This window comes from Podarcis filfolensis (genome assembly GCF_964270895.1).
Source record: "Podarcis filfolensis genome assembly, chromosome: 12".
NCBI lineage: Eukaryota > Metazoa > Chordata > Lepidosauria > Squamata > Lacertidae > Podarcis > Podarcis filfolensis.
Window position 1 is genome coordinate 31494288 of NC_139614.1, and position 27957 is coordinate 31522244.

General features: G+C 43.7%; 3 protein-coding genes across 7 annotated transcripts; 2 read left to right on the top strand and 1 right to left on the bottom strand.

The window, feature by feature from the left end:
• Positions 1-271: 271 nt before the first annotated feature.
• LOC310745307 (guanine nucleotide-binding protein G(I)/G(S)/G(O) subunit gamma-11) lies at positions 272-4049 on the bottom strand. 4 transcript variants are annotated; one of them, XM_083577495.1, is made up of 3 exons: positions 3528-4049; positions 3147-3244; positions 272-673 (listed from the first exon to the last, which is right to left on the bottom strand). In XM_083577495.1, the coding sequence occupies exons 2-3, from the start codon at positions 3240-3242 to the stop codon at positions 548-550; spliced, it is 222 nt and encodes a 73-aa protein (XP_083433621.1). In that variant the 5' UTR covers positions 3243-3244; positions 3528-4049; the 3' UTR covers positions 272-547. The 4 variants fall into 4 exon arrangements, with proteins under 4 accessions (XP_083433621.1, XP_083433620.1, XP_083433619.1 ...); XM_083577494.1 differs by having other exon boundaries at positions 3147-3248; positions 3528-4047; XM_083577493.1 differs by lacking the exon at positions 3528-4049 and adding an exon at positions 3391-3525 and having other exon boundaries at positions 3147-3248.
• Positions 4050-11639: 7590 nt separating this feature from the next.
• TFPI2 (tissue factor pathway inhibitor 2) lies at positions 11640-17653 on the top strand. The gene is made up of 5 exons (XM_083578894.1): positions 11640-12013; positions 14291-14470; positions 14588-14767; positions 15214-15387; positions 16307-17653. The coding sequence occupies exons 1-5, from the start codon at positions 11758-11760 to the stop codon at positions 16354-16356; spliced, it is 840 nt and encodes a 279-aa protein (XP_083435020.1). The 5' UTR covers positions 11640-11757; the 3' UTR covers positions 16357-17653.
• Positions 17654-18694: 1041 nt separating this feature from the next.
• On the top strand, positions 18695-24675 carry LOC310745316 (tissue factor pathway inhibitor 2-like; the record flags this gene model as incomplete). 2 transcript variants are annotated; one of them, XM_083577502.1, is made up of 5 exons in its annotated part: positions 18695-19421; positions 21334-21513; positions 21634-21813; positions 22097-22270; positions 24153-24214. In XM_083577502.1, the coding sequence occupies exons 1-5, from the start codon at positions 19328-19330 to the stop codon at positions 24212-24214; spliced, it is 690 nt and encodes a 229-aa protein (XP_083433628.1). In that variant the 5' UTR covers positions 18695-19327. The 2 variants fall into 2 exon arrangements, with proteins under 2 accessions (XP_083433628.1, XP_083433627.1); XM_083577501.1 differs by lacking the exon at positions 24153-24214 and adding an exon at positions 24215-24675 and having other exon boundaries at positions 18704-19421.
• Positions 24676-27957: the final 3282 nt, after the last annotated feature.

A 27957-nucleotide genomic window follows, 5' to 3' on the forward strand; every position in this document is an offset into this window, starting at 1 on the left:
CTTAGAAGGGTGGGAGCGAGGGGGGGGGCATGGCTGTGATTACAATGAGGAGCCCCTGCACTTCTGAATTTGCCACCACACTACTGCAGCTGACAAAAAAACTAAAACCCTCGCATAATCATTGTACTTCACCAGATGTAAATGAACCCCTATTTTTATTATAACAGTGCTATCATGGTTTTCTCACGGTTACAGTTCTATTTTCTGCAAAGAAAAAAAGAAGCCTTTCACCATGCATCTTAGCATTCTCTTTACCAAAATAACACTGTAGTTGATTGTTCAAATAGATTTCTTTTATTACTCAAATCAGCATGTGCAGGAAATTAAAAGAACAGGAAGCAGCCTCTAGAAACTTATTTAGGGATACAGTAAGCAAGAATCTGCTTCATGGAATAAAAATATAAGCAGGCATTTTCTGTTTTCTTTAAAAATAAAAAAAGAGATTATCACTGTCTATTTGTTCAGTAAGGACTCCTGGAACTTAAATCTGGCTAGTTATGCTAGGATGCTTTTTATTCCACTTTCAATATTGCTTAACCATCTTCATCTAAGCAATAACACATCCTCCTTTTTCTTTGAAAGGGTTCCTGTCTTCAGGAATGCCTTTAACCAGAGGGTCTTCTCCAGATCTTTCTTCAATGTAATTTTTAATTTCTTCAGAACATTTGGAAACCTTCAAAAAGAGAGAGCAAAAGAAATCTAAATACAGGGGTCGTTTTGGAAGGCAAGAAAATAGTTTCACAGTGATACACAAACACTGCACATATGAATTAATGATAAACACCAGAAATAAAATTTGCAAGTTGCTATGTATAAATATTTTTTCCTGCAACTTGTGTTATTTAACAAAATTTGTATAACTGTAAGTGAAACCTCTAGGCAGTTTACAAAGAACATGACATATACATTAAATCTGTTTTTTAAAAAAGCAAGTGTATAAAGATGCAAAATGAATATAACAGCAGTTTAAAGTGTACATTATGATATTGCATATGAAAATATACATTGCATGTGAAAACGTGTTGAGTAGTAGGAATACAGGCAACTCCTGGTTTAGGTGTGTCCGAATAACATGTGCATGGCGCCAAACCCAGAAGTAGCTCCAAAACTCCACAAAAAGGGGTGGAGCAGACGTATGTGCACTCGTGACAACACATGTGGGGTCTGGGATGGAACCCCCACACAAAATGAGGATTGCCTGTATTCTGTACCATCAATTTGTTTTATATTTGCTATGTTAAAAAAAAACAAAACCCTCACACCCGCCTGGAGAGGAAGGGCAGGATATGAATTCAGTATATTATAAATAAAAATAAGAAAATAGTATCCTCTGGGAGGGCACAGGTTCCCCATCCCTCATCCACTGGGCTATGGCTGGATATTAGTGAAAAATAACAGTACCACCTACCCTGCCACTGGATGAACTTTATGAAAACGTAGTTTCTTGCAATTATTTTGAGTATCTCCACTTCTCTACAAGATTTGCCAGGAGAGGCAAATCTGTCCAGATTTCTGGAAATAATCATGGAAACACTTCATGCCCAATTTGTTCCCCCCCCCCCCAGTCATCCGGCCATTTCTTCCTTACTATATTGCATACCTCGGCTCCCTGAAGTCTTGTACTAAAGCAGTAAAAGGCCCCAAATTTAGCCCTCTCCTTGCCTACCCCATAATTAGCCTCTTCACGCTTCTCCCCTTTCCTTGTAATTGCAGCTTCCACTCTAATTCAGGCTGTGTCATCAGTTCTGCAGCTGATGTCAATAGGCATTCCCTTGTGTGTCAGTGATTCCCAAATTGTGCTTGTTTTTGGGAAGAGGGGCCCAGGCCAGGCAGAAGCAGCCCAAGACATTTTGTACCCGAGAGACAGAAAATCCAGATAGTCCTATACTCCTTTCACAGTTGTACATATGATAGATTAAATCAGGAATGGGGTGGAACAGAAATAAAGGCAGAAGTACTAAAAGTTCTGATCTAGACTTAAGAAAAGTGCTCATGAAACTTCATCAGCATTTTACTGACAGCTTCTAATATACACATGTTTCTAGGCAATCTGCACGTTTTTACAGAGTGCTTTTCCTTAGTATAGTAGATTTTTGTACGTTATTTTCACTCGTATGTGCATTTATATGCACACTTTACCTCAATGCATGCATTTTTGCATACGTTACTTGGCTGAATAATTAGAATTGTAGAGTTGAAAGGGACCCCAAGGGTCATCTAGCCCAACCCCCGGCAACAGGTTCTCGACTAACTTTCTACCTCACATGCTAGCCCCCTGTGTGTAGTCTGGAGAGACGGCCCTATCATTAGGCGAAATGAGGAAGCTATCTCAGGTGAGAGATGCATTGCAAAATTCAGAAAACTGCACCTTTCGAAGGATGGTTTGTTCCAGTTTTCTTACTGTTTTGTAAAGTGTGGTTTAGGTAGGGGTCACCTGCACATGTGAACTGTATTGAATTTCTCCCCCCCCCCCCAAGACCTGCTGTTAGTCAATCACATTGTTAATCACTTGGTTCGATCACACGCCCTTGACTGGCAATAATTGCTGGGGATCCCTGGCATATCCTGGTAGGGCCAACTAGTCTGAAACCCTGACCTGAGTAGCTTCTGCCAGTAGTATAAAATCATGGAATTATAGAGCTGGAAGGCTCATCTAATCCAAACCCCTGCAATGCAGAAATATCAGATCTAAATAATCCATTGGTCTGACTCTGTATAAGGCAACTTCCTGTGCTCATATGGATTTCACATGTGTACCTTTTGAGCGCAATCTGGCCAGAGTAATCTTTCCCCACAATGGAATACAATTCAGATCATGTATCCCTACCTGTGTCCCTTATGTATCGGGGAGAGATGGTTGTGTTTTGTTTTGATTTTACCCGAGTCTAGAAAAATCAATCAATCCCTTCCTCCCTTTCACACACCCCTCCCTTCAATCTGAGCCTCCTTTCGAGGCCCCTTTAATGATCCTAGGCAGTCAAATTGCCAAACTGCTTTGTAACCAGCAAGCTGCAGACATGCACAGAAGGCCTCTTCCAAACAAACAGGCCGGTGCTTTGATCCGCCTGCCACTGAAAACAGGAGCTGTTCCAACCAACAGCTAGGCTCCCCAGATATAATAAAGAAAGAAACCACGCAGCACTCACCGGCTGCCGTTCCAGCTTGACTTCTTTCCGGAGCTGTTCCACTTCCATTTTCAGTTTATCCTTCTCGCTCAGATCCTCTATATTGATTGCTGGCATCGCTGGCTTAAAGCAGGGAGAGAGGCAGAGGGAGAAAGAGAGTTAAATGAGGTTGAGAGGTACAGCTGAGTGTATAAGATGCCCTCCCCACCCCGGTGGTGCCATGGGGGGGTTGGACTTTAGGGCAGAGGTCCATGGCCCCTCTCACCAAAATGAGCAGGAGGGCCCCGAAACACAGCAGGAATGAGTGAACTAAAAAGCAGGGGCACAAGATCATTAAGTCCGGCGTCTAAAGTTACCTAATTATGTCACTGCCCTCTCCTTTTCTCCCCAGAAAATCCTTACCTCCTCTTTGTGAGTTTGTCCCGGTTTCTCTGTAGCAGCGGCGGCAACTTCCTGTTCAGCCAACTTTCTTGCCAGGCTCTTTGAGCTCCTAGTAACTACTTTCAGGATTTTAATTCATCAGCAGAATCCGTCCTAATCTGATTAAACTGCACAGTTTGACCTCTCTCTGTGTCTCTCTCTCTCTCTCTCTCTCTGTCTCTCTCTCTCTCTCTAGTTTTCACTGCTTCAAACCAAAAAGAAGCATTACACATACATGGAAAACCATCCTTCGCTCCTCTGTCTCCAGGCCATCCCCAAATTTCCCTAACATTTCCCTAACATCACACAAGGCAGGGGGGGGGACCCCAGCTCTCTCGCTACCTAGAAAGAATCTCGGACCCCAGGAGAGGGGAAGAATGGAGGTCAGGGAATTTCACAGAGAAATCCCCTTGGATAATTTTTTTATATGGGATTATTAACACACCTGGAGGCTGTAAGCTCTCAAGTGTGCTTGAAGAGAGACTGCGGAGCTGGGGGGGGGGCGGAGAGGAGGATGGGAGGAGGGAAACTCTGAGAGACAGGATGTGTGCTTCGGCTTTCTCTACAATGGAAAACGCCAGCCATGCTGAGCACTCCAGAGGAAACAGGTTTGCTAAGGAAATGTCTGGCCCTTTCTGCCTGCCTGGAACAATAGGGTGGCTTGGAAAGCAGCATGGGAAAATAGAAAAGGCAAACCTATAGAGGGGGGAAACACTATTAGAGTTGTCCTTCTCCCCACCCCAAGGGAAGCAGGGGAACACCCTAGCAACAGCTTGTTTATTTACATATATTAGGCTGCAAACCTATTTTGGCTGTGCATGCCTATATGGAGTGGGGTGTAATTACTTCTGGGTATTCTTTATTTCATTCCATTCTTGTGAGGCATCTTGAAGCGATTGACTATAAGAATACCAACAAGCTGGGTTTGATGGGAGCTGGAGTCCATTAACCTTTGGAGCGCCACAAGCTCCTCTCCCCGGGCCTAAAGTCTCTCCCTTTTTTTTAATGACTTATTTTCTGCTGTTCATATATATTATGGTGATCACCAGCACTAGCATTGTGGATTAATCTGTTTCAAAAGGTCATAAACCTCTTTTGAAGCACAGTATTGATATTGCTGTGGTGCTGGTGGTCAACATAAGAGGTTCAAATACTCTCTCAAGGCAAATCTATAAAAAAAAAAGTGGTATAAGCACTGACAACTGGTCAACACTGACCTGCGAACACTGCAGTTGGAGAATAGCCTTTACCAAAGGTGCCGTGGACTTTGAAGACGCTTAAACTCAGGACGAAGGGGAGAAACATGCTAAGAGGAAGGCACGCTTGGCAAACCTTCACCGTGATCCACTCCCACTGAGAAACAGTTTCCCACTGTGCAAGGACGTGTGGATCCAGAATTGGCCTCCACAGTCACTTACGGACTCACTGTTAAAACTGTGTTCATGGAAGACAATCTTACTGGACTACGAGTGATCGTCAAAGAGAAGATAGAACAATAAGTGCTATTCACTCATAGTGCCCATTTTATAGGAACCTGTGAAGTTGGACTACTGGCCCATCTAGCCCAGTATAATTCGCTTTCCAAAGTCCCAGCCCTGTTAACTTCAGATGCTTGAGGGGAAAGTTGAGGTCTTCTGCATAGGAAACATGTGGTACTTAACTCCCAAGAAATTATTTATAATGTATAAAAATGTTCTGAATACCTGTTGGAAATATAAAGAAAATGAAAGGATATTTTATCATTCATGGCGGACATGTAAAAAGTCCCAAAAGAGGATAAGCATACAGTGATATGGAGAATTTTGAAGATTAACTTTCAACTGAAACCAGAACTTTTCCCGCCTGGACTTATGGATATAGAATTCAAAAAGGTTGATAGAACTTTGTTTCAATATAAGATTACAGTGGCGAGACTATTACATACACAAAGATGGAAAGATTCATCATTACCAGCAATGGAAGAATGGTTGTTAAAATTAATGGACTTAGCTGAGATGGCAAAATGCACCTGTTTAAGTTGTTAACATTTACCAAAGATTGAAAACCTCTCATAGACATTTTGCATGAGAAAGAAACTGAAATAATGGCACTTGTATTTGGGGATTGAAAGTGATTTGGTTGGGTGTTATATTGGAGTGGATTAAGTGAATGTTGTTTATATATAGCAGACAGATGAAGAATTGGAAGTTTTTTAGTTTTTGAACTTTATTTTTTCTATTTTCTCTTTTAAGCTTTTCTTTTGTATCTACTTATCTACTTACCGTATATTTTGTTTCTTTTTTGCTGTTTTTTCTCTTAGACTAATGTTGGATAAAAAAGATATTTGATATTAAGTTTTGTATTTTTCTCTATAAACTCTAATAAAATTTATATTAAAATTATTTTTGCATTTTGAGTGGTAAAGCACATAGATTTGTACTCTAGTTTACAATGTAGTTTCACTATGCTGTATAACTCCTGTGGCAATAGCCAAACGGACCTAGCAGGTTAGCTGTAAATTTTACAAATGCCTCAAAATAGTACTTTTATCTTCAGTAAATATCTGAAAAAGAAAATGCCATGAGATCAGTGGAATGTTGTTGTTATATATGGAATCTTCAATCTTTTTTTGCATGTCCATTTTTATTCATTGTTTTAAAAGAAATTGTAATGTTTGGAATATAATCTTTTTCCAGTGTATATCTATGGATCCTTAAGAGCTTTTGTCCTGATTGGGTGTCTTTTGAATACCCCTGTAATAGTATACAACAAATCATGAGAAAATATTCTAGGCAGCCACGGTGCCTTCTAATCTATTAAATGGTGCAGTTCTAAATTGTATACCATAACTGCCGAAGGGGATTTGAACTTGGAAGAATAATGGGAGCTCCATAAATTCTGCTAAGCCAGGCATACTCGGCCCTCCAGATGTTTTGGGACTACAACTCCTATCATCCCTAGTTAACAGGACCAGTGGTCAGGAATGATGGGAGTTGTAGTCCCAAAACATCTGGAGGGCCGAGTTTGCCTATGCCTTTGCTAAGCTTTCAAAGGGACAATGAAATGTACGTATGTACCACTCCTTTGAGCAGCAAACTCAGGTGGCGAGTGCTGAGCCAAAATAGGTCCAATGAGAAGTGTGCTTTGGACTGTCACTATTTTCGGGTACGATTCCATCACATAGCAGCAAATTCAGGTTGCACCATTATAGTTGATTGGGAGCTCTTGCACAACAAACCTGCCTCTCTCTGAAAAGATTGGGCTTTTACTGATAAGGAAAGCAAATGGGAAAACATACCGGAAAGTGTGGGAGAACAGTTACTTTGACACAATATCTCCCTGTAAACAAATCAGGATGAATACTCCATAAACAGGTCATCTGGAAGTACCTTAAGAGTGGTTAGATTCAACACTCCATATTTATTTCTTAATATTGAAGGTGAAGATGACGTGAACAACTTTTGTCACAGTTACAGTATTTTTTTATTTTCTTTTGATTGTACATCTTTTTACAGCTTTATTCTCAAAAACAAACATTATATATTAAAAAGGAGTGTGGTATCACCATGCTTGGAGAAACATCCACATTGGTAGAATCAGTGCTTTCCCCCCTAAAAAAATATGTTTAGGGGTACTCTCATTTTGACTCAAGAAAATCACCATTTTATAGTTCAAATTGGGGGAAATAAATGCAGTAAATGGACAAAAGTACAAAGATTCACAAAATGTTTAGGGGTATGCGTCCCCCCCAGAAAAAAAGCACCGGGTAGAATTATGGGGTGGGTTAAACCATGGAGATTCCCCCTTCCTCTCCCCCCAAAAAACCAGCCCAATGAGGGCTGACCATACTTAGGAGCTACAGATTTTGAAGTATTATGTGGGAGGAGGTGAGAGATTCCTGCCTGAGCCCCTTAAGTATCCTGCATGACAGCATGGCTGGCTGACTGGCAGCCTAAGAAGGAGCATACTGCAACACATTGTTGCAGTTCCATTTGTACATACATAAAGACAAACGTAGGAACCATGCTGGATATGAATAAAGTTCCAGCATGTCCTGTTACCAAAATGATCAAGTAGAAACTCCAGGAAGCCCACAAGCACAATACGAAGGAATATCCTTCCCATATGGGCTACTCTTAAAATGAGGCTGCATTTTAAATTATATTTTAACCTGTATTTTAAATTGGTTTATTTTTTATTTTATTTTTAATTGTAATTTTACTGGTGTTAGCCCCCCTGAGCCCGGCTCTGGCCAGGGAGGGCGGGGTATAAATAAAAAATTATGATGATGATAATGATGATTTTCCACAGTAACCATTATTAATAAATTCCAGCTAAGTTAACTCAGTCTAAAATGATTTGCTAAGGAGATTTGGGTTTTCCACACATGTCCAGGATTTCTTCACCCCCTAGCAAGACCTCTGCAATGGGGGTAAAGAGAGATACTTTCTTGCTTCTATTATAATAAGTTTCCTAGCATTACTAGGCACAGGTGCTTGGCAACAGTTTTTTAAAACCTCACTCTTCGCCTGTAGAGCCACAATCTAAAACTAACCAACAAAGCAGGGAAGTGAAACAAGCAGTAATGGATCAAATGGATTCTGGATCAAAGCCACAAAACATAGAGGGCAAAATTAGGATGTAATGGGGGGAATGAGAAGCAAAGTAATGAGAAGCCTGAAGACTGTTTATAAAAATATAGAGCAGAGAACCTTTCCTAGCCTGGTGCCCTCCAGATGTTGAGCGACTGTGACTCCCACCTTCCCTGAAGCTGGCTAGGGCTGATGGGAGTTGTAGTGCAAAACATGTGGAAGGCACCAGGTCATGCAAAGCTGTTGTACGACAATGAAGAGAAAGAAGAGGCGATCTTAAGGCAAGATGAGCAATCGTGAACATCGAAGAAGAAAATGAGATCTTGAAGGCATTTAATTGTCAGCATAACCAAGACACAAGGAAGGAAGGACTTAAATCAAGGTCTTGGTGAAAAGGATAGATAGAATGGGGCAGAGATTCCTCCTATAAAAGATCTGTCCTCACTAGCTTGGAAGATGAGCATAATCTCCTGCTCCCTGATTCTAATTTGGACCACCACCAGATCTTGGGGAAATTAATGTCAGCAACTCAGACGTACTTTATTGCCCTTTACTGCATCCTGCCACCTGGTCCGTCCCCCCCATGCTGGAATTACTGTATTTTTTGCTCCATAAGACTCACTTTTTCCCTCCTAAAAAGTAAGGGGAAATGTGTGTGCGTCTTATGGAGCGAATGCAGGCTGTGCAGCTATCCCAGAAGCCAGAACAGTAAGAGGGATCGCTGCTTTCGCTGCACAGCGGTCCCTCTTGTTGTTCTGGCTTCTGAGATTCAGAATATTTTTTTTCTTGTTTTCCTCCTCCAAAAACTAGGTGCGTCTTATGGTCTGGTGCGTCTTATAGAGCGAAAAATACGGTAGGCCCTTGGGGCTATTGAGCAATTTATAATTAAGGCTTGTCGGTGGCTCATTCCATTTTTGTCCATATTCCTCCCTCCATGCTATTATTATCGATGCCTGGCATATTAATTCAGTTGAAGTTGAGGAGCAGTGGGTGGAGAATAGTAGTTGTTTCCTTTCATAGAATACAGCAATGTCCGTTTAAAATTCTTCTTGGAAAGCTAACAATAACCAATTCCAGATTTTCTGGAAGAGCGGAAGGCACTTTCATTTGGGCCACCTGAATGCTCCATCTAGCTTCCATTGCCTATCTTAAAGAAATTGGCCAGAATTGGATACTGTACTGGAAATGCGCCATAAAAAGATGCTGATTAATCTCCCCCACGTTGCTCACTTTCCGCTTTTTTTGCACTCAGAGGATTAAGCACCTCTGAAAACACAGCTGCATCTCTCAGGGTGTTCTGCTACATGCTGATGAGTAGTAAGTAAAAGAGCATAAGAAGGAACATACTTCCGGGACAGGGAATGTGCTATGAAATGACTCCACATTCAATTCCTGGCATTTCCTGTTTAAAGGAGGGAAAATGCCTCTCTGCCTGCCTATAGGGATTCTGCCCCATATTCAGCATATGCAGCACTGTTTCCATTCTACTGCAGTTCAGGTTCCTCAAAACCAACATCAATCAGCTTGCTGTTCAGATTTAATAACATAATTGATTACAATATTGTTATGATTCCACACTGTTCATTTCAATGGGTGGGGGGGGGAATCCTATCAATAGTATATTGTTTGCATACTGGAAAAAATAACAAAAGCAAATTACAGACTGGTCGGAAAATGACAATTGTGAATACCAGTTGTATGTTTTTATTTTTTTGCCTGATTTCCAGTCCTGCTTGCAGACAGGCACACAAACTGATGCCGTTTCCAGTACCATATCTCATTTCAGCTGAATTCTCCAAGATCCCTGTTAATTTGAGTAGGCAGTACTGGGTTAGATCAAATAGTTTGTTTCCTATTCCTAATATAAGCATTTCCTCTGGTCTCAGTAAAGCTCTTAATTTCTGCATAATGTCTGAGCTTCCACATGACATATAATAATAATAATAATAATAATAATAATAATAATAAATAATAATAATAATAATTTATTTGTACCCCAGCCACTCTGGGTGGCTTCTAACAAGATTAAAAATATATTAAAATGTTACACATTAAAAACTTCCCTGAACAGCAAAAGCCACTTCCAGAAATATTGTGGAATATCGTGCGAGGTTAGTGCTCATTTTTGTGTTATTTGGAAATGGGTTTTTCTCTGGAAGCAAATAACACGGAAATGAGCAGTAGAGTCAATCCTTGGCATCTCCAGTTAAAAATATGTGGGACACGATGTCTGAAATGCTGGAGACATGCTATGCCTATCACCATCTTCAGTTAGGAGGTCCAACTAGGCAGTGCTGTGAAATACCTCCCTCGGCTTGAGAACCTACCAACAGGATTAGGCAATGTGGTGCAATGGTTACAGCAGGGGTGGGAAACCTCAGGCCCGGAGGCCAAATGTGCCCCTTCAGGCCTCTCCCTTACTAATGCTCTGTGAACCCTTGATTGCTTTCATAGGGCTAGAATGTGTGATGCTTCTTGCCTGCTGGGATGGAGAGAAGTTCAGTGCAGATGCCTCTGCCTTTTCCTGTGGCTGGAACGAAACCTATTGTACGAATGCCACCCACAAGTTGAAAACAGTTCCTCATTCCTCGATAGGGTGAGGGACTAAGCCCAGAGAGACAGTTCAAATCCCTACTCAGTCATGAATTTCACTGGGTGACCTTGGGCCAGTCATGATCTCTCATCCTTATCCACTCTGAAGAGTTGTTGTGAGGAGAATACGGAGAAGGGTGAGGAAGAAGCTTTTGGAGGAAAAGGGAAATAGTTATATATATATATAAATATAAAGGGGACCCCTGAACATTAGGTCCAGTCGTGGCCGACTCTGGGGTTGTGGCGCTCATCTCGCTTTATTGGCCGAAGGAGCCGGCGTACAGCTTCCGGGTCATGTGGCCAGCATGACTAAGCCACTTCTGGCAAACCAGAGCAGTGCACAGAAATGCATTTTACCTTCCCGCTGGAGCGGTACCTATTTATCTACTTGCACTTTGGCGTGCTTTCAAACGGCTAGGTTGGCAGGAGCTGGGACTGAGCAACAGGAGCGCACCCCGTCGCGGGAATTCAAACTGCCAACCTTCCGATCAGCAGGCCCTAGGCTCTGTGGTTTAACCCACAGCGCCACCCACGTCCCATTTTATAAATATAAAAATATGTAAATGTAACAACTGGGCTATACGAATAAATAAATCTAACCAGGTAGAAGGCTACTTCCTGTGGAAAGCTCGGATAACATCCGATAAGCGCACAGACAAAACTGCAACCTGCCAGTGTGGCACAAGCTCCCTAAGCTTTGATTTCTAACTTCAGAAGTGAGCTATAGTGGGGCAGAACATCTTGGTGCCCACTGAGTCCTCAACAGACGCCTGGGGACACTTTCGCGTCTGGCTGGTGGTGTTCCGTGCATTCAACGCGGGGTTTATTCCAATATTTGCTCCTTCCATCTTCCTCGTACCTCTTCGCCGCTGTCGGCGCCAGGCCAGCCCCAGCCGTCCCGGATACGCGTCGGGATGGGCCAGCGACCACCCCGCGGAGCTGCTTCTTCGGAAGATGCGCAATGACGCGCGGGGCGCACCAGCCACGCAAGGGACCGCTCCTTCGGTCCGCCCGCCCCCTCGCGGTTTTACATCGCTTTCCAGAAACGGATGAATCACCCCCGCCGAGCCCTCCCTCGTCTGGGAAGCACGCCCGCAGGCTTTGGGCCAGGAGGCGGCGGCAGAGAAGCCGGGATCGTTTATAAAGGGGCCACTGTGGCCAACGTTTCCATCGGTCGTAGAGCAGCCAAACGCGCGCAGCGATTTGCAGCGATGGATCTGACTTCTGGAAACTCGCGGGCCTTTCTGCTGGTCGTATCCTTGGTGGTACTTCTGGAGCAGGTCTGGCCCCAGTCGACGACGGGAGGTAATCGGGGCTCTTTCTGGAGCGGGTTCATGTTATCAGCTGTTTTCTTCTTGCGAGTTGTTTTTGCTCTTCCCAGGGATGGCGACCTATGGTCTCTTTCCAAAATCCTCGCTTCGCCCCTCATGCTGCACCTGCCTCCGTCTGCCAAAACCCTTTTTAATTTTTTTTGCTTTTCCTTGCCTAGCTGGTAGCCAGAATATTATGAGTGCTGGTGTTTTTATTCTTTCTTGGCAAAGTTTTTCTTTCAAAACTTCATTGTACAATGTTTACAAAACAGAGAGAACAATTATAACAACAGGTGAAAATTAAAAGACCAAAGAAGGAAACTCTAGAATAGGAACGTAGAAAGAGTATGGTTGCCCAGGGGTTAAAATAACAAAAGTCCAAGTAAAGGCTATCAGTGCTGTCAGGTAATAGTGATGGCGTCATTGAGTGTTTGCGGGTGTGTTTGGCGCTTACTAAAGCGCTTGTGCCTGTAATGCAGAGATTATATTCCCTTTAAATATGATAAATTAAAGAAGGATCTTGCGTCGTCCGGAAATGTGAGATATGTTGATTAAGCAATTCCCCAAAATGTCAGGATTCAGAAATACAAGATCTGCAGCGAAATGCCATTTTCCAAGCAATTTAGAACTGTGACCAACTGCTGTTTGGAGACTTTTTTAAAAAAAAAATAAATCCGTTTTAGATACTGTGTCATTGTAATAAAACCTTAAAGCAGTTTATGAAAAGAATAAAATAATGCAGCCATCAGAAAAAAGTATTTAAAACATCCAAAAATAATAATTAAAATAAATGCTAAGCTAAAAATCAAATTAGAAAACATGCAAACATTCTACATGTCTGGAGAATGGGCCTTCTCTGCAGTGGCTCCCCATCTGTGGAATGCTCTCCCCAGGGAACTTTGCCTGGCGCCTTCATTATACAGTTTAGGCGTCAGGCAAAAACGTTCCTTTTCAACCAGGCCTTTGGTTGCTCTGTTTGGCATCCTATCCCCTTTTAAAATGTGGCTCTTTTTGGGGGGGGGTGTTTGGGTTGCTGTTTTCATTCTGTTTTTATATATGTTGTGATATTTTTATGTAAACTGCCCTGAGACCTCAGGGTATAGGGCGGTATATAAACTCAATAATAATAATAATAATAATAATAATAATAATAATAATAATTTATTTCATACAATTTATACACCACTTGATAGTTAAAAACAACAACCCTCAGAGCAGTTTACAAAGTAGGCTTGCCTAAAGAAAAATGTTTTTAGCAGGTGCAGAAAAGTGCCTGCCTGGTGTCCCTAGGCAGGGAGTTCCAAAGTGTGAGTGCTGCCACACTAAAATATTTCTTACAAATGTGGAATGAGTATTATGTGACACCAGTCACAAATCGAAGTAATATAGCGGGCATATGAAGGGAGGGGGCGGTAATGGGATCTCGCAAGTAAACTGCCCCAATCTGTTAAGGCCTTTACATACTCAGAGTAACATCTTGATCCTGGCCTGGTAGCAGATTGGCAACCAGTACAGCTCTCTGAGAACATGTATTATAAGATGACAGGGTATAAACTCCTGTCGGCAATCCTGCCACAGCATTCTCAACCCAGATTGATGTCACCTAGAATAATTTCAGCTGCCCCACCACAGTCGTCTCCACTGCCCTTCACAAGAAGGGGGTATGCCTCTGAAACAGGGACGCGGGTGGCGCTGTGGTCTAAACCACTGAGCCTCTTCCGATCGGAAGATGCACAGTTCAAATCTCTGCAACAGAGTCAGCTCCCGTTGCTCTGTCCCAGCACCTTCCAACCTAGCAGTACAAAACCACACCAGTGCAAGTAGATGAACAGGTACCACTGCAGCAGGAAGGTAAACAGTGTTTCCATGCGCTCTGGTTTCCGTCACGGTGTTCTGTTGTGCCAGAAGTGGTTTAGTCATGCTGGCCACATGACCCGGAAAGCTGTCTGTGGACAAACGCCGGCTCCCTCGGCCTGAAAGCGAGATGAGCACTGCAACCCCATAGTTGCTTAACCGCCCAAGTTACCTTTTTTTATGTCTCTGAAGGCCAGTCATGGGAATCACAGGTGGGGAGAGTGCTCTTGAACTCAGGTCCTGCTTTCAGGCTGGACTACTTGGGCTTTGGCCTCGTGCAGGAGAGGTTTTCTTACATTTCACTGGGACAAACTTTCAACACATGAATTTCTTACTTGCCTCCCTACTCTCTTCTTGTTTCTGGGATTTGTATCTAAAGCATTTCTCTTTCCCCCACCCCACTTCTGTTTTCATGCAGACAACAGAGAGATCTGTCTCCAGCCACCACTTAAAGGACCCTGCCGGGGTTTGTATGTCAGGTGGTACTACGACAGAGCCACTCAAACCTGCCAGGAGTTTAGTTTTGGGGGCTGCATGGGAAACGACAACAACTTTTTGAGTTTTGAAGAGTGTTCAAAGACTTGCGGGAGAATCAAGAGTAAGTTGTGGCTCTAAAATTTCAAATCCTGGAGTGAATTGCAGAATCGGTTTGATAAAAGCAATGGTTTGGCTTAGATTGTTGTTTTCAACCAGTTGGTTGCTCTTTCGTTTTTAGAGGTGCCTAAAATATGCCGACTGAAATCTGACGAAGGAATCTGTAGAGGTTTAATGCGAAAATATTATTTCAGCCTTGAGACGATGAGCTGTGAAAAATTTTATTATGGAGGCTGTTTAGGAAACCAGAACCGATTTGAGGATAAAGACTCCTGCATGAACTTCTGCCTGCCGAAAAGAAGTAATTATTATTATTAATTAATAGCTTGTTTGGGTGGGGGAGGGTGAAATGTTCTGTTGTGTCTCATGGGACTGGTGCTCGCCAACCATTTCTGATGAATTAATTTTGAATTATTACAAGTTTGTATTGAATTGCATCAATCATTTGTGGCATTGTTTGTTTTTGCTTTACCAACACACTATTGTGGTGTGTGTGTCTTTTCCCTAATTGATTGCACGGATGGAAATGTTTGCTCATTTTTAATGCTTCGTAGTTATGAGCTGCTTTGAGCTCAACGTTTTTGCTGGGAAAGCAGTGTACAAATATTAAATCAAAGATCAGAAACTCGGCCCACTTTCTGATTGGGAACTGTTGCTTTGTATGCCTAACACCACTGCAGTCTACACTTCAAAAAACAAAAAGAAGTAGTGTTAATTAACTCTGTCTCTCTCTTTCCTTTTCTAAAGATGCCCCCTCCTTTTGCTTTAACCCCAAAGACGTGGGAATTTGTTCAGGTTCAGTTCCTCGCTTTTATTACAACATAGACACAGGAGATTGTGAAGAATTCACCTATACAGGATGTGGAGGAAACATTAACAACTTCCTCACTCGGAAATCATGTCTCAAGGCCTGCAAGAAAGGTAGGATGCTCTCTCCTTGCTGAGATCGAGAGTTATAGGGACGTATGCAGTCTTATAGCCAGATTCACAAATAAGCCGTTCTAGTAATTCTGGGGTGATTAAAGAGAACAACATTAAGCAGCACGAACAGCTGATGCTCTCCAAGAGCAAACAGGGAGGCTTTTCGTTATATTGGGGTGAGAAAACTGTGTCCGTCCAAATGCCGCTGGAGTACATATCTCTCATCGTTCCTGACCATGTGACGTGGTGGCTGAGGCTGTTGGGAGTTGGAGTCCAAGAACAAATGGAGAGGCACAGGTTTCCCACTCCTGCATTAAACCACCTTCCGTAGGTGCATAATGCAGTAGCCACAGGTGGATTGTGGTCCTCCCGTATTTTCAGCTCACTCCCTTGGATGTAGAAGGAGGTGAGAGGGACCAGAAGGGGCAATAGTTGCCGGATGAAGGCTAGGCATGGATAATGGACTGTACCCTCCAGTCGTTTGTGCTGCTCTGAAGGAGAGCAGAGGTGGGATGCGTCCCAGGTTGTGGCAAAAGCAGCTTGTGAGAAAGCATCCTCTGCCAAGGAATTTCAGACAAGGAGCTCTTCCCTTTCCCTGGCAGACTGTCTTCTACCCATCACGGTCAAGGGCTCATTTGCTTTTGTGAGGAGGTAGTACCTGCAGGCATTAAGGTGAGCACAGGCCCTGCTTGTCACAAGGAGGGTTGTGCTGGCTTCGGTTCTGCTGAGACGGGGCTCGCTTTTGTCCCTACTTTAATGCCCAAAACACGCATTATGGAAACTGCAATTACCTGGTGGTTGGGAATTAGCAGACGTAGAATGTTGCATCCCTTTTTCTTCTCTTTTGTCTTTATTCACCACATGTGAATAAAGTGATTTAAGTTACCTCCGATTATATTTGTTTCTATTCTTTTCTTAGTAGGGAGAAAGAAACCACCTGCTACAGGATCAAAATATGTTGTCTCATAAGGATGAGGAGTCTACATTCAAATCCAACGAACGCCACATACATTCTTAAATCTGGAGAGGTCTCCAGACTAGATGCACTGATTTCACTCACTAGGAACTTTTAACTTATGGGTGGGTTTGGGTTTTGTTCAGTTTTATATGCTATGTAACAATTTTACTATATGAACAGTTTTGAAATGTAGAACGGCAAGGTTACTTTGATCTAGTTACAGCTCACTTATGGATTGGGCCCCATGCACATGCCAGTGTGCCCTGTTGCAGGATAAAATCACAAGAGGTGGCTCAACACTCCCTGCTGAACATCAATTCTTCTCTACTGGCTGCTGAATACGATAGACCCTTTCTGATGGTTTCATTATATGGAACACTAAATTAAGACCTTCTCCTGAACTTTCTTATCTTCACCTTCATAAGGAGGGGTGGCAGATGCGTGGTAGATGGCTTAGCTTGCATGCAGAATGTCTGAGGTTTGGTTCTTGGAATCTCTAGTTAAAACAGTCCGCTGTGCTGATGTTACATCACCTCCCATCACCTGCATGACAGTTAAGAGTGCTAGACTAGGACTTGGGAGACTAGGGTTCAGTTCACCACTCAGCCATGTCTGAGTGGTTTTTGTACACACACAGTCTCTCAGCCTAACCTACCTCACAGGATTGTTATGAGGGTATAGAAGGGAGAAGTGTGTTTGCCACCTTGGAGAACAGGTGGGATATAGACACTGTGATAATAAAAATTAAATACATTCGTTCTTGGTAATACACATAATCATAATGCTGCTGATTAAAAAGCTGGCACTGGGAAGAGACCAGCAATGAACTTGATAGTGGGGATTGCTTGTTTTTTTAAAGGTGAGTTATAAGCTACATAAGGTTTCAGGAGTGTGGTGAACTGATGGCTGCATCTCCCATTGTCAACTGGTCCAGTTCTAAAGCTACAGGATTAATTTTCATCATGAGATTATTCCTGCTGGACAGTTAAGACTGGAGAATGCTAGACAGATATTGAGGTTATTTCCCTCCTCTTTAAAGTCATCCTCCTAATCTCTTGCACAGAATACATTTTGAGGTGCCTTTATTAATGTGCATTTGGCATGTTTTCTGTTCTGAAGCTGAAGAAGAGTCATCTGCCTTCACTTCATGCTGTCTGTTTCCCTAAGGATATTTGCACTTGTGTCAAACCTTACTTTGCCTATATGAGAACTGGTAAAATTACATCCTAACTTGCTATGTGCAAGTGTGACTGACCTTCACTGTAAATTTGTAAAAATAAAGAAAAAAAATAAGTTGTCATAAGTGTTTGTTTCTCCTAATTTGTTACACATCATTTTATGTAGATCTAGTTTCCCCCTAGCTAACATATTTTCCAGTCCATGTATGTACACACTGCATGCACATGCTACATTTTCATTCCACTTTATCCAGTTAAGATCTAGACTCTGCCTCTGCTCCCAAGCATACCCGTCCCATTCATTTCAAGGAAGAGGACAGATGTCCACATGCAGAATTGCCTCTTCTGCAGCTGAAGGGGTCATGGACAAGACTAGTAGTGGGGAGATCCATGCTCAAATCCCTGTTCGGTGACTCCTTGTGGTCTGAAGGCTATCACCTTGCTGAAGGTAAGTAGAGCAGAATCTGGTCAGTACCTGGATGGGTGACTTCTGGAGAACTGCAGTCACATCCTTTTCAGTTTCATGACTGAAGACGGGTGGGATATGTATGAAGCAGCCTTAAATGGGTGTCATACCAGAACAATCTAGTCTGAAGATGCAACTGATAAAGCCTCTGATCTTTAGAATGCAACGCATGTGCCACGCCCCATCCCCCATGTACTAAAAATGTACAAAAATAAAATACAAGTAAAATTAAACATTGCATGTTGTTTCCCCTCAGCAGACCAGCATCCCTTCAGATTTCAGAGAATCAAAGGATTGTATGCTATGTTAGGCGCACTCAGTGTAGATCCATGGAAATAAATGGACGTGACTTAGGACTTCTTTTTAATGGGTCTACTTTGGAAACCTGAAGGCCATCTGGGCCAACTCTACTTAACAACAACAACAACAACAAGAATTTATTATTTATACCCACCCATCTGGCTGGGTTTTCCCAGCCACTCTGGGTGGCTCTCAAGAGAGGAATATGAAAAACACGATAAAATATCTAACATTAGAAACATCAAGCTCTACATCCTAGCAATAAACTGCAACACCCACCCAACATTTTCCAGTCGACATTGAAATGTGCCTCTAGTCAATATAACCGAAGTACCAGTTAACAGGAGCTTTGAAGTATTGAAACAAACCAACATTCCCCCAACTTAATAACTGAGTGTGACTTACCCTGCAACAGCCAGGTCAAACTCCTGCAAATTGGACTGGGCCTTGCAGTTGGGCACTTTGATAAGAACAGAACTAAAATATACAAATATTTCTCCCGATTACCCCCCTGCAGCGCATATAAACCACCGCCCTCCAAAATGTCCCCAGCAGTTGATTTAATGGGCAATTTATGTTCTTCGAAGGAAGTCAAGTAATAATGGTCACTTTGCGTTCTAGACAAAGCCACAAACCCGGGAAGTATCAAGAGTCGCGTGGCCACATTATGCGCACTGGGGCTTATTTAAAACTCAAAGGCTCGGCGAGTTGTTGATGGTTTCGGGGACTTTTTGCTCGAGGGCAGCTCATCCCCTGCGCCGTCGAGGTGGGCAGCCCGGACGCGCCAGGCCTCCGCGGCAACCCCGCTCGCCGTCCCCTCGCCTCCGATGCCGCTCGCGGATGCCCAGGGACTCTGATCCCGGGGATGCCTTTTGCAACGCGCCCGCGAAACGCGCGCCCAGCCCCTGAGCCGCGACGAGGCAGCCGTGGGAAGACGTGCAGTTCCTCCTTAAAGAGGCCCCGGCGGCTCCGCGAGCCCAACGTCTCCGTCGTTAGTCGACGAGCCCGGCCCTCGCAGCGAGTCGCCCGCGGCGGGCGATGGGCCAGGCCGCTGGGAACTCGCGCGCCTTTCTGCGGGCCGCCGCCTTCGTGGTGCTCCTGGGCCGCGTCCGGCTCCAGATCCCGACGGCAGGTAGCGTGAGGGCGCGGGTCTGTTTTGGAGGTGGGGAGCTTCCTTGACTGCGCTCTTGCAAGACGCTGTAAAACGGATTTCTTCTCACCTTCTTGGTGACCGCGACTCCAGACTCCAGACCCTATTATTATTTGTTGTTTTTCTTAATTAAATTCCTACGCCGCCCTTCCCTCGCAGATCACAGGGCGGTTTGCAATATATATATTTTTAAAAAACCACAAAAATACGATAATCTTTATTGTCATTGTCCCATACAGAACAACGAAATTGAAAACTCTACATAAGACATTCAAAAATCAACAAGCCTGCTATCCCAGCTATCCCAACCTGGTTAGCCCCCTAAAAACTCTGATACCCCATTTTTAAATACAATATACTCCCATAGAGACTCTTTACACTGCGTTAAAACCAAAATCACATTTGGGTAGAAACTGTTTCTCAGGCGGCTAGTCCTAGTCTTTATAACCCTGTACCTTCTTCCAGAAGACAGAAGCTGAAAGAGATAATTTCCAGGGTGCGCACTATCCTGCGCTATCTCTGCAGCTTTCTTATGGCACCTGGAATTATAGATTTTTCTCTATCAACAAAGGAGAACCATAAACTCAGCCCACAGTTTAGAAGGCCATACAAAGATTGCTTCATTAGTCACAGGTCTGCAAGAAGAGGAATGTTTTTGCCCGGTTCATCCCCGCATTGCCTCGCGTGGTGCACCTGCCCCCCCCCCCATCCAACTTGCTGGCGACAAAGCGTTTTTATTATGAGAAATAATATGAGCAAAGAAGTTTTTGAGTATTTGGCTTACTAAAGCACTTGTGCCTTCGTTTAAATCCTCCAGGGCTGGGGGGCGATGGGGGGCTCAAAGATTGCACTCGGTACTGAACATCAGTAATAAAAGGAATGATAAAATGCACATTAAACACACACACAGTTCAGATGAATTTTTGTTGTTGTTTAGTCGTTTAATATACCCTCTTAAAAGCTAATGATTGACTGAAAATAATGGGGCTTGAAGGAATCTTTTGGAGCAGGGTGAAATGGACTGCAGAAGTCTTAAGCAGATCACAACACAGTCCCTTTTGCTTGGCAGCATGGCAGTTCTCTCACTTTGGGGACAACTGTTATTTATACCTAGCCCATCTGGCTGGGTTTCCCTAGCCACTCTGGGCAGCTCCCAAAACACAATAAAACATCAAACATTAAAACCTTCCCTAGACAGGGCTGCCTTCAGATGTCTTCTAAAAGAAAGCTGGTTGTTTATTTCCTTCACATCTGAAGGGAGGGCGGGTGCCACTACCGAGAAGGCCCTCTGCCTGGTTCCCTGTAACCTCGCTTCTTGCAGGGAGGGAACTGCCAGAAGGCCCTCGGCGCTGGACCTCAGTGTCAGGGCTGAATGATGGGGGTGGAGACGCTCCTTCAGGTTTACAGGACCAAGGCCATTTAGGGCTTTAAAGGTCAGCACCAACACTTTGAATTGTGATCGGAAACATACTGTTCAATGAAACTGAATGTTGGATGACTCAACAGAAGGAAGTACTTCTTACCACAGTGGATATTTAAACTTTGGCGTTTGCTCCCACAAGTAGTGATGGATACCAACTTGAACGGCCTGAAAGAGAACGAAGTGTACAAATTCACAAAGGATTAGGCATTCAAATGTGACTTGCCACAGAGGCCCTTTTCTGACTCCCCTTTTGGAGGTTGTATGCCTCTGAAGGCCAGCTGCTGGGAATTGCATGTGGGGAGGGTGCTTTTGAGTTCAGGCCATCTGATTGACCACAGATAACTGGATGCTGGACTGCCTGAGCCTTTGGCCTGATCTAGCCAGGCTCCCCCCCCCCCCGCCCCACCCCTTAACTCATTTGGACTTAGAGCATTTCATTTCTTCCATTCCCCTGGTTTTGTTTTCATGCAGACAACAGAGAGCTCTGCCTAGAGTCACCGATGCCCGGAGTCTGCCCAGGTTCATTTGACAGGTGGTACTACAACCGAGCCTCCCAAGACTGCCAGAGGTTTACTTCCGGGGGCTGCTTGGGGAACGAAAACAACTTTTTGAGCTTTGACGCTTGTATAGAAACTTGCGGGAAAATCAAGAGTAAGTCATTGTTCTAAAATTTCAAATCCTGAAGTGAATTGGGGGAGATTTTTAAGAGCAATGGTTTCCTTTAGACAGTTTTTTTTAAAAAAATCTAAACAGTTGTGATTTAATTTTCAGAAGTGCCTGTAATGTGCCGAGTGAAACCTCCACAAGGGACCTGGAGCCCCCTCAAGCCAAAATATTTCTTCAACCTTGAGACAATGAAATGCGAGGAATTTTTCCCTAAAAAACGTTCACGACACCCTAACATGTTTTCCAGTAAAAGATCCTGCACTGACGTCTGCAAGTCGGGGAGAAGTAATTATTTCTTCATACAAGCCATAGGCCTATTGAGCTTGATAGGTGTGGGAGGGATGAAATGTTCTCATGTATTTCCTAAACTTACTCTCCAAGGGACCAGGAGCTCTACAACAGCGGTTCTTGGTGAACCAGGTGATATTGTATAGAATCTAAATAAAACTGTAAACTCTGCCGATTTTTTTTTAAGCTGGGCATTATTGGTTATGAATTCTAAACATCACCATATTCTGCTCTTCAAAACACACACACTCTTAATTAACTCCTTTCTCTTTTTTTGAAGAGGGTCCCTCCTTTTGCTCTAGTCCCAAGGATGCGGGACTCTGTTCAGCTTCACTGCATCGCTTTTACTACAATATAGCGAGCAGAACTTGTGTGGCATTCATCTATACGGGATGCGACGGGAATAATAACAACTTTCTTACAAAGAAAGACTGCATGAACGCCTGCAAGCATGGTAGGCTTCTCTCCTCTTGCTGTGATAGAGATTTACAGGGACTTGAGCAGTGTTTTAGCCAGATTGTGAAGGTTCACAAATAAGCCCTGTACTAGTAAGTCTGAGAGGATTAAAAAAAAAAAAGTAGCACGCAGAGCTAATGCTGTCTTGGTCCCATGAAGTTCATATGGAGGCTTTTCATTATATCGGGGTGAGGAAACTGTCCGTCTAAATGCTGCTGGACTACATCTCTTATCATCCCTGACCATCTGAGGCTGATGGGAGTTGGGAGTCCAATAAGAAAATGGAAGGACAGATGTTTCCCACCTCTGCATTAAACCACCTTCTGTGAGTGCAGAAGCCGCAGGTAGTACCCATTCAGTTTGCTCCCTTTCCCCAAGTGGTTGTGGGACTGTCAAAGGAAATGAGAGGGACCGGAAGTGGGCAGTAGTTGCCGGAAGAGGGCAAGGCATGGGAAATGGCTGTACGCTCCAGAGTAAACTGTGCTGTTTTGAAGGGACTGCAGTGCAAAGGTGGGAATTGCCCAGACGCAGCAATAAAAGCGGCTTGTGAGAAACCCAGGCATAGCTTCTCTCTAGACCAGCTGCTCAACATAAAACTGGGGCCTCTGGAAAGGCTCCTGCTTCCTCCCAACCAATCAAACAAAAGCAAAGGGCCATAGCCTATTGGTAAAGCACCTATCTTGTACGCAGGGGGCTTCAGGTTCAATACCTGGCATCTCCAGGTAGGGCTGGGAGAGACCTCGGCCTGAAACCAAAGTCAGTGAAAATGGTGAAAATGTTGGGCTAGATGGACCAGCATTCTCACTCAGCATTAAGACAGTTTCCTGCAATCCCGGAGGGAGCGGTGAGTGGTGTGAGCAGATATGTTTCCACAGGGCTTGAGGAAGAAGAGAGGGGATGAGGGGGAGCCTGCCTAAGCATAAGGAACTCAGTCCTAAAGAACTGGAAGGTAGTTAAATCCTGGCCTGCTTACTAAGCAGAATGACCTGCAAATAAAACATTTTCCATTTACAGTGGCACCTCGGGTTACATACGCTTCAGGTTACATAAACTTCAGGTTACAGACTCTGCTAACTCCGAAATAGTACCTAGAGTTAAGAACTTTGCTTCAGGATGAGAACAGAAATCGTGCTCCGGCAGCAGGAGGCCCCATTAGCTAAAGTGGTGCTTCAGGTTAAGAAGAGTTTCAGGTTAAGAACGGACCTCCGGAACGAATTAAGTACTTAACCTGAGGTACCACTGTATTTCCATAAGGGCAGGCATACTGAAACATTCAATATATTATGCACATGTGCGCATTATTTCCTTAAAACATGAAATCCTTGCTTGGAGAGGGGGATAAAATTAGGGGACACAACACAGTGTGAGGCACGCTCTACGCAGTTCCACACAGCCACTTGGAAAAGCTGGTGTTTTGCAATGTCTTTTTTTTAGGTGACCACCTCCAAAAAGTTTGAAGTGTGCTTACAAAGCATCATCCACTGCCCCTGCCTCCTTTTTTCCCCTGCCCAAGGCCCAGGAATTTTAAGAAAGAGGCACTCCCCTTTCCCTGGCAGTCTGTTTCCCATCTGCACTCACTCTCATGTGTTAAGGCCAGGTAAGTGTCCACTGCTGCCTTCTGCTCCTCCCCAAGGAGAGTTCAAGGGCCTTATGAGAAGGTGGCACTTGCAGAGCTTAAGGTGAGCACAGGTCCTGCTTCCTGTGATCTGGGCTGTGCTTGACTCAGTCCTGCTTGTGGGCATTTGAGAGGAGCGCTCACTTTCACCCCTGCTTGAATGCCCACGACACGCATATTAGAAACTGCAATTATCTGGTGCCTTGGGTTTTGCAGACCTGGAACGTTGCATGCTTTTTTCCCTTCTCTCTTTTTCTTCTTCTAGTACAAGTGAATGACGCGATTAAGTTACCTCCGATTGTGATTCAGTTTCTATTCTTTTCTTAGTTGGAAGAATGTAAGCAACGGTTGCAATATTGGGAAACACCATCTCATAAGGAGGAGAAGTCTACAAATCAAACAAATGCCACATACGTTCTTGCACCTGAAGGTCTCTAGACCAGAAGCATTATTTCAACATTGAGAACTTTAATTTGTGGGTGGATTTTGTTTTTGTTTATATGTAGCAATCTTAACAGCTCTTCTATATGATCAGTTCTGGAAATGTAGTAAGTCATCGTCACTGTTATCTGATCAGCCTTATGGACTGGCCTCCATATTCAAAGCATGGTGATCTGCTGAGGGAGATAACCCTGGTTTGTTGACCTTCATGCAGAGATTCTTGATGTGCAGGAGCAGGCTCAACACTCACTACTGAACAAGGATCTTTCTCTGTCACCTGCTGCATATTATTTGCTTTATTTATTTTTCTTAAAGAAGACTACAAATAAATTGGTATTGTTGCTATCCATTCTTTCACTATGAACTTTTCAATAATTTTATTAATTTTATGAAGGGATTTGCCAGGAACTCCCAAGTGAATTGAAAGGGAATACTTGCGTGATTATTATTATTTATTAAATTTGTATACCACACTTTATCCAAAGATTACAGGACAGTTCACAACATAAAAATACAAAATAAGAACACTGCCTCCTGGGCTTCTTCGGGAGGAAGGGTGGGAAATGTTGTTTGTGGGAATGTAAAGGAAGGTAGGAGAGAATATATTCTTTTGATATTATCCCTCCTCACTGACGCTAGTGAGCAAACAGCAGAGCACATTCCCTTGCAGCTTATAGTGAAGCAGTTGATGACTCGTTGGAGTCTTTTAATTAAGCAATCCAGTCTGGCTTGTCCAGTCTGGATTGTTCCTGGTAAATGTCCTCTTTATTTCCCTCTTAAAATAACAATGACACAACACAGTCTTTTTGAAAATAACAATGAAGTTTTACTCACATTCAGTTCACAGCAGTAATCAGAAGGCAGGCTTTATCCTGTGGTTACAGTTACATTTGTAGAGAAAATAAGTCTGAGCTACGCCTCAGACTTTCTACCGGTGGCTTCCATCTTCTGCAAGGATGAGCCATGTGCTGGCTAAGAGCCGGAAGAGGCAGTCCAAGAGAGAAGTCTGAAAAGAAAAAAAGGGAAGATGGCTGCGTGGCCAGCCCTTTTACAGAGTCAGCTAGGGTCATGCCCATCTACCTGGTCACATACATATAAGAGCAGGGATGACAGGAAGTCCTCCCTGTCTGGAGCCGCGTTCTCCTGTGTGTCCGTTCTAGGCAACAGGAAAATGTTGTACTTGACTGCTCTAGCAATACATCCCACATTGTTGCCATATGTCTGTCTTGAGAGACAAGGGAGTGTGCCTCCAGGAGTGAGGTCAAACCGTTGTGTTTGCAGCACCAAAGTGACCTTTCCAGGGCGCAAGCCTGGGCAATGTATATGGAGGTCCTGGGCTGCCTAGAAAAGACGCCCCCCCCTCCCAGCCTTGCTGATGTGGTCCAAAGGAAAGCGGAGCAATATATTTAGCACCAGCTTGGCCACATAAGTTGCCAGAAGGAGGTGTACAAGGCGCCATCCAAGGACTCTGCTCCAGATTTGTGTAGGGTTTTCTTCTCCCGAAGACATCCCACAAGGCAGTGGAGGTTCAGGGTCAAAGTGTTCACTCTCTTGGATGGGCTACCTTCCCAGGTTGATGAGCCCCATCTGCCCCTCACTTCCCTCTACAGCACTTGCAGAAACCGCCTTCTTGACCATTGAACTTGCTATTAGTCTTGTCTGCTCAATCCTGCAGAGCCTGTCTTTTCATACAAGGGAAGTCCTTAACTCATCAAGGGTTTGAGACCCATCACCTACTCTCACCCAGGAGGAGTATGACATGTCCCTCATCAAAGGTACTAGCCCTCCCCTCACACCCCATACACCCATAGTGAGATATAAATAATAACACGTACCTATTACCTATGGTTCTTGGGGACGCGGGTGGCGCTGTGGGTTAAACCACAGAGCCTACGACTTGCCGATCAGAAGGTTGGCAGTTCGAATCCCCATGATGGGTGAGCTCCCATTGTTCGGTCCCTGCTCCCGCCAACCTAGCAGTTTGAAAGCACCTCAAAGTGCAAGTAGATAAATAGGTACCACTCCGGCAGGAAGGTAAATGGCGTTTCCGTGCGCTGCTCTGGTTCGCCAGAAGCGGCTTAGTCATGCTGGCCACATGACCCGGCAGCTGTACGCCGTCTCCCTCGGCCAATAAAGCGAGATGAGCGCCACAACCCCAGAGTCGGCCACGACTGGACCTACTGGTCAGGGGTTCCTTTACCTTTACCTTTACGGTCCTTCTACAATGTCATCTACATTCTTCCAAGGTGTTTGTGCTGTGAATCCTGGTCTGAAGATCCATGACACTTATCACCTTGCTGAAACCAAGCAGGCCAGAATCTGGTCAGTACCTGGAAAGGTGACCTGAGAACACCTGTCTATTGCTTTGGGTTCCATGATGAAGAAAGGCAGGATATAAGAACCTGTCTTTTACTGCGGTCAGGGTATTAAATCAGTGAGATGCCAGTCTCTGGGATTTCCCCAATGCAAAGCATGTGCTCTACCACTTAGCTATGCCCCTTAATATGCAGAGGCCCATATGGACTACACTGCACTGTCCAGGCCATTTCAACTCCTGCCCATTTTTGACTGGGCCTTCAAAATGAAGATTGCAGTGAACAGGATTAATATATACAAATAATTCCTTTTCTGCTGAACAGTCCCAGTGGAGAATGCTTGACAGATATTGAGGATATTTCCTTCTTCTTTGAAGTTGTCTTCAGGATCTCTTACACAAAATACATTTTGAGGGGCCTTTATAAATGTGTATTCACCATGTTTTCTGTTTTGAAGCTGAGGAACAGTTATCTGCTTTTACTTCATGTTGTCCCTTTTCCTGGGTATTTTTGTACGTCTACCAACTATTAATTTGCCGACATGAGAACTGGTAAAATCACATCCTAACTTGTTAAGTGCAGCTGTAACTTATTTTCACTGTGAACTTGTGGGGAAAATGTGTTAATAAAACAACGGAAAGTGTTTTTTTCCTCCTTACACTTTACACATTATTTATACAGTATACGGTAGGTCTTGTTTTCGTTTGGTTAACTGATTCTGCAACCCATGTGTGTACATGTGGCATACACATATTTTCACTGCACTTTTATCCACAAGATCTAGACTTATGCCTATGTTTACGGGTTATGTTCAGTTATATTCAGTTTCCCCTTTGTTAACTTATTCTGCAAATCATGTGCGTTATCTGATACAGTAGTGTTAGCCTCGGATGTAAACTCTGCAATCATGCCTATCCATCTCTTTCATTTCAAAGAAGAGGCCTAACCTATCCAATGTTTGTTATTTGTCCTTTTTAATGGGTGCAGCTCAGTTAAGACTTCATTTTAAAGTGGATCACAGCTCATCAGACAAAGGAACATGGTGTCAACTGATGTGGGCAAGCCTGCAACTTTAAACCCTTGATACCACAGCACTTTTATGAGATTCTTTTCCAAAGTTGGGATGTAACCACCTAGATTTCAGATGATCTGATTCCGACTGAAGATCCTGGTACTTTTGTTGTTGTTGGAGAATGCAGTTATTATGTTCTTGTTCTGTACTTCTCAAGCCTAACAACGCTAGCAACCCAGCATTGCAGGGATCAGTGTATGAAACTTCCTTACCTTGAATCAGACAAGGTGAAATGTGGTTCA

Coding starts and splice junctions, on each gene's coding strand:
- LOC310745307 (XM_083577493.1), bottom strand. CDS start 3,459: ATGATCTTGTGCCCCTGCTTTTTAGTTCACTCATTCCTGCTGTGTTTC. Junction 3,249..3,390: donor GGGCCCTCCTGCTCATTTTG/GTGAGAGGGGCC, acceptor CCCTGCTTTAAG/CCAGCGATGCCAGCAATCAA. Junction 674..3,146: donor TCAAGCTGGAACGGCAGCCG/GTGAGTGCTGCG, acceptor CTCTTTTTGAAG/GTTTCCAAATGTTCTGAAGA.
- TFPI2 (XM_083578894.1), top strand. CDS start 11,758: ATGAATCACCCCCGCCGAGCCCTCCCTCGTCTGGGAAGCACGCCCGCA. Junction 14,471..14,587: donor GACTTGCGGGAGAATCAAGA/GTAAGTTGTGGC, acceptor TTTCGTTTTTAG/AGGTGCCTAAAATATGCCGA. Junction 14,768..15,213: donor CTTCTGCCTGCCGAAAAGAA/GTAATTATTATT, acceptor CCTTTTCTAAAG/ATGCCCCCTCCTTTTGCTTT.